The sequence below is a fragment of the Naegleria lovaniensis genome (genome assembly GCF_003324165.1).
Source record: "Naegleria lovaniensis strain ATCC 30569 chromosome Unknown tig016, whole genome shotgun sequence".
Taxonomy (NCBI): Eukaryota; Heterolobosea; class Eutetramitea; order Acrasida; family Naegleriidae; genus Naegleria; species Naegleria lovaniensis.
In genome coordinates, this window is record NW_025407838.1 from 4803 (window position 1) to 10741 (window position 5939).

Here is a 5939-nt window from a genome sequence, read left to right on the forward strand (position 1 = left end):
TAGCACAATGGATAACTGCTTTCAAAGAAGGTACAAATATTGCAAATCAATACTTGTTTTCGTTAGTTAAATATTGGAATAGTGATATTCTTTCCAGTTTTCATATCGATAATTTGAAATACACTAATGAAATTGTGAGATATATGAGTAGCTTTATTGGGTCAACTCAGCCTGTATTTTATCTATTTGATGAATATAATGAGATGTTTGAACTCAATGTTTATGGGAAAATGATTGCCCAACAAGATTATTTTCGACCATACACCAATTGGACCAGCAGTACAAGAGGAAATAATACCATTACCATTTATTGTGGCAGCGCTCTTGAAAACTTTTGCCTGGTGGTGAAGAGGGTAAAGTAATATATTTAATTCCTCTAGCCAAAGATGAATTTAAGACTCTTGTGAAAGATTTTGATTTGAAACCAAATGATCAAAGAATCGAAATTGCTACAGGAAGAATTCCAAGAGAGCTCAGTTATTTGGCAACAAGGTTACATGGACGAGCAATTACAGATGATTTTATTAGATCATTTATTGAGTATAGATGTGGAAGTTTTTTTAATAGAATTGAAAACTTTCCAAAACATCAACAACTAAACTTATTACAGACCTTAGATGCGCTATTTTCTCTAGATATGAGCAAAGGTAGACCAACATCTATCGATGGATACTGTTATAACCAAGGTTTATTGTATAGAGCAGACAATTCCGTCTTTATTGTATCAACAACGCAGCTACTATGGCCCTATGGAGGTTTTATTGTAAACACAATATTAATACGCTAAATATCAAGAATGTATTTCCAAAGTCAGTCCAAGGAGGGTTGATGGATTATGGTTTAAAGATGCTTGAAGGAGCAAATTCACAACAAATTACATACCATAAGATATTGTGTGCTGTGCGAGATGAAAAATTTACCAGAGAAATCGTTACTGAAACGATTCAGTACAGCGTAAATTTTCCAGTTGCATTTTCTAGATCCGACCTATCTACTTTATTCTATGAAAATTATATCCCAACAACAACTGTTCTTGTTGTTCCTGACACCGATAATTTTCCTTGTTTTGACTATATAATTATTGAATATACAAAAATAATATCAAACTATATTTTAAACAAGTAATAATTTCGACTATAGATGAACATTATTGGGAAAAAAACACATTCACAGACTTTAAATCATTATTTACTAGAGATTATATAGTGAACAAAAAGTACAAGGCCTCTCAACCGGGTAAACTTGACGAGGTTCCTGAAAGAAATAGATTTTCTCTATTGGAGATAATAATACACAGCGTCACTAAATCATTCGGTTATAAGGCCAATAGAAGGCAATTGCTTCACCGAAAATTTTCATATAACAATGACTTTACTAACAACCAACATACAACAACAGAGTATAGGCCTGGATATTATTCAAAGTTACAAGAAACGATAGTAATTGGAAATTTTAATGTAACATGGAAATTCATTTATGAATCAGGTGCTAAAACAGCAAACCAATCTATCGACAAAGTTGTTCATTCTGGGGTTCTTTATAGAAACAGAGAAGAAATTGGTGTCACTCTAATTGGAGAGGATAATGTTGATTGATTGGTATTAGCTTCTGCAAAGCATTTTTGGTTGGAAATATAATGTATTCAAGCCACGCACAGGGTGAGAGGTGCCATTCTCGCCATGAAATCAATGTGAAGTTTTTTGCACAAGCGAAAGCACGGATAGACCACCCAACCACGGAAAGCTGTTGCACTTCTACATTAATTCCTTTCCTCAAAGATCTTGATGGCCACAAAATTCTCACATTCGATATCTTAACACTATTGTCCACCAACCCAATATTGATCATATCAAAAACAAGGTTAAAGACATGACTATCCTTCCATTACCGAAGAATGCAAGCGAAGTTATGTGTGACCTTTCCATGAACAGATCTTTCAAATGCAAGCTCAAATACAAGCTGAATGGTTTGACCAACAAACTGAGAGAATTGACACCAATTTCTGTCATGTATGTATGTCTGTTTCGGTCAGCACCATACATGACAGAAATTGTTTTTCTTGGAAGCATGGGTTAAGAAATAACCGAGGCCACCCCTCTTTGGCTCATCAAGATTCAAGGCTTTGATTCCAATCATGTTGGTTTCTGAGACTGATTTTGCTCCTCTGACCAAGAGGAAATATAATGTCTTCCTAATCTCTTTGGTGTTGTGTTTAAGCTGGAAAGTGGTTCAATTCGATTTTCGTCAGTTCCATCTATCATGAGCGTCAAAAGGGTGCACGTAATTGTTTGTTGTTATCATATCCCAGGTCATTAATAGATACTTGGAAACTCCCAACGCAAAAACGTCGCCGAATACGAAAAGGCAGCGGCAGAATTGGATTCATAACTCGATGCAGTTCGGAGCAAAATAGAGCAATGTTTTTTCCTCTTTACTCTTTGTACTCAACAAAATGTAATGAGGTTTAATATAGTTTTGTGTACATATTTGTGTGATGGTCGACAGAGTTGTTGCTTGTTGCAGAAGAAGTGTTGTTTGATCAATTCCGTAGAATGATCCTGACCGTAAAATTTAAGATGAAATAAATCTCTTCCAAACACTAAATTACGGTACAGATGGCTGTTGTGGTGAACAGCATTAACGCTTCTCTCGAGCTTGGAATATACTGCAATAAAAAATACCATGACCAAGAAACGAGGCTCTAAGGCAGCAATTTCTTCCACACCAACCAGCAAACCGCTTCATATTATTGACCCTCGTCCAAGTACCATTGCAACTGATGAACAGATGAGAGCATTAAGATCCGAAGGTGAGCTTTATTATTGGGGAAAGGTAGAACCGGCACAAAGGTTTGACTTGCCTAACACCAATTTCGGGCTGTTAAGGGATCCGACTTTACCAAAGTATGAGGATATTGCAATAGAACTCTATAATTTGAAGAACCCAACCAAAAAGACTGAAGTGATCAAAGAGCCCACCCAACTCTCCTCTCCAAGCAATGAAATATTGGAGGATCATGTTAGACGCAACAAGGAATTTGCACTTAAAACTTTGAAGGAGAATCAAGAATACAAGACTAAATTGCAGCAGAAGAATGAAGAATTAGAACAACTCACAAAGAAAATGGAAGACCGTTTTGCAGTTATTACAGCAAGCTTGGAACAACATAGGTGTGTTATTGAAAACCTGACAGAGGAGAACAACATTTGAAGAGCGATTTTGAAACTCTCTCAAAAGAGAACAAACAACTGAAGTGTGATGTTGAAGCTCTCTCAAAAGAGAACAAACAATTGAAGTGTGATGTTGAAGCTCTTTCAAAGGAGAACAAACAGTTGAAGTCTATTGTTGAAGAGGTCAAAACGAAGGTGGACAAGATGAATCAATGCAACTACAGCAAGAGATTGCTAAAGAAATGTTCTGACCGAATTACGATCAACTCGAACTGGAAGAATTGTATTGAAGAATTTATAAACGGCCACTATAGTGAAACATTATGCGGGCTGGTAAGAGAAGATGTTAAATTGCTTTATCAGTTCTGGAAAAGTACAAAGAATATGCGAAACAATATTTGCCATGACGAGAAAGGGATTAACGAGCCATTTGTCCGAAATATTGAAAAGATTTTGGATACTGAACCTCAAATGAGTAGCGACAATCTAGCACAGAAATTAAATTAGAAGTACAATATTAATTCCACTTTGCGTTCGAGTCGAATATCGGTCTTCCTCAACCATCGCCGTTGTTCCTACTTCGTTGGCGGGAGGCCTTGAATTCTTACCCAACACCGCTAGTACTCCTCATTAATATTGAACTCAAATGCAATCTCTCACAAAACACCATAACTCTTCTTATAAAGCTCAAGAACATCTTCATGTTGATACGACTTGAATGTTCCACTCCATTCCACTTTCATATCATTCACGACACAACTCAAAATCTTTCCAATTTTTTCAGCACTTTCCAATTGTCCCTTTTCATACACTGAAACAAATATTCCATATTCATTCATCTTGTTTTTACCGCTTTCACGAACATCTCGTTGCATATCCGTGTCCACCATTCCAGGTTGAATGGCCACAATTTTCACACGTCGTTGTTGTGGTTCATCAGAAAAAGTTCGTTCCGCATATAATTTTTCTTCACAATCCAAATACGTTGCAAAATGATTGAGTGCTGCTTTGGTAGTTCCATACATGGCAGTTCCCTCAAATGCCTTAACAGCTAATCCAGTGCTTACGAGAAGAATATTTCCACCTCTGCGTGGTTCTCTCATGGCTGCTGATTTTCTCAATTCTGGTAGGCAGTAATGACAAAGTTGCATGACACTTAGAATATTGACTTGATACGATTGATAAAGTTCGTGAGTCAATTGTTCAGTGGAAAAATCAGAAATTTTTTCAATGGCTCCTAAAACGGCAGCATTGCAAATTAAATGATCAATTTTGGAATGATGTTGTAGGGTGTGTTGAAAAATATCATAGGCAGGCGGATGAGAAGGATCTTTTTGAACAAGTAATCGGAACATGTCAGTGGTAATATTGTTAAATATTGTTAAAATAATTCATGATGATTGAAACATACTCTTCTCACTGAATGGTTTGGATAAATCCACACAAACATACGAACAAACACCTCCTTCTTTGGAAATTTCATCATGAGCTTGTTTCAACTTTTCCAAATTGGATCCTGTGAGAACCACAGCATGACCATGATGAAGAGCCAATTGTTTGCCAATCTCGAATCCAATTCCTCTCGATGATCCAGTCACGATGGAAACTGGACGTTGTTCCGATGATGACATTTTTCTTGTTATAATTTTGTGAGAATTGTAAAAAAAATTTCACACAAACGAAACGCCCTTTCTACTTCACGTCAGTCAGCTGAAAAGAATGTATTACATGTGGATCCACTGTTGATGTTACTTCCAAAACTCTCAATTTATTCAGCTCTATAGAGTTGCATTGGAGCTTGTCTATTTCTGTAAGCAGAACCTGGATATTGATCTCTTTGCTTGAAATCAGAAACCCATCCTCTTTCAGTCAATACTTGAATATGTCCGTGTGGATGTCCTGGCACACTGTTCACATGAAAATTATTTTCCAAAGTACAAAACCCAAATTATAAACAATAGGATTCATCACAAAAATCAACACCAAATCATGACAAATCAGTTTCAAAACTTACCTTTGGAAAATAGCAACATCTCCAATTCTTGCTGGTCCAGTTACCTTTTGGAATCCAGCCTTCTCCAAACTAGGTCCATAATTCTTGGCGCTTTGAGTTCTTTGTAAAGTCTTACCAGTTGCAGCTTCAATGGCAGTTCTGACAGCACGAGCGCAATAACCACCTGCCTTAGTAGTAGATCCATACATTTGAGAAATCTTGTTGGCAATGGCGTTACCAGTTGGTCCAGCAGCAACTCGTCTTCCGAGAGCTTGATCGACAGCACGAGCAGCAACATCTCTTCTTGGTTGTTGTTGTTGGGTTTGTCTTCTGTTTTGTTGTTGAGATTGTCTTCTAGAAGATGGTCGTTGAGATTGTCTTCTGTTTTGTTGTTGGGATTGTCTTCTAGATTGTCTTCTTGAAGATGATTGTTGTCTTCTGTTCGATTGTCTTCTGGATGAAGATTGTCTTCGATTTCCACTGTAGGATCTTCTATTGTTGGAAGATTGTCTTCTACCATAGGATCTATTATTGGAATATTGTCTTCTACCATAGGATCGAGAGGATGATGATTGTCTTCTACCTCCATAACTTTGTCTGCGACCACCATAGCTTTGTCTTCTACCATAGGATGATGATTGTCTTCGACCACCATAGCTTTGTCTTCTACCTCCATAACTTTGTCTTCGACCGCCTCCGTAGGAACGAGAAGATGAACGAGAGTAGGAACGAGAAGAGCTGCTGCTGCTACGTGAACCATATCGGTCAGCCATTTC

At 37.2% G+C, this 5939-nt stretch overlaps 3 protein-coding genes across 3 annotated transcripts; 1 reads left to right on the plus strand and 2 right to left on the minus strand.

Moving 5' to 3' along the window:
* Positions 1-2682: 2682 nt before the first annotated feature.
* On the plus strand, positions 2683-3210 carry C9374_002528 (uncharacterized protein; the record flags this gene model as incomplete). The annotated part of the gene is made up of 1 exon (XM_044691956.1): positions 2683-3210. One exon carries the CDS (start codon positions 2683-2685, stop codon positions 3208-3210), a length of 528 nt encoding a protein of 175 aa, XP_044550075.1.
* Positions 3211-3826: 616 nt separating this feature from the next.
* Positions 3827-4801, minus strand: C9374_002529 (uncharacterized protein; the record flags this gene model as incomplete). The annotated part of the gene is made up of 2 exons (XM_044691957.1): positions 3827-4500; positions 4582-4801. The coding sequence occupies 2 exons, from the start codon at positions 4799-4801 to the stop codon at positions 3827-3829; spliced, it is 894 nt and encodes a 297-aa protein (XP_044550076.1).
* Positions 4802-4938: 137 nt separating this feature from the next.
* Positions 4939-5936, minus strand: C9374_002530 (uncharacterized protein; the record flags this gene model as incomplete). The annotated part of the gene is made up of 2 exons (XM_044691959.1): positions 4939-5077; positions 5185-5936. 2 exons carry the CDS (start codon positions 5934-5936, stop codon positions 4939-4941), a joined length of 891 nt encoding a protein of 296 aa, XP_044550077.1.
* Between the last annotated feature and the right edge of the window lie 3 nt (positions 5937-5939).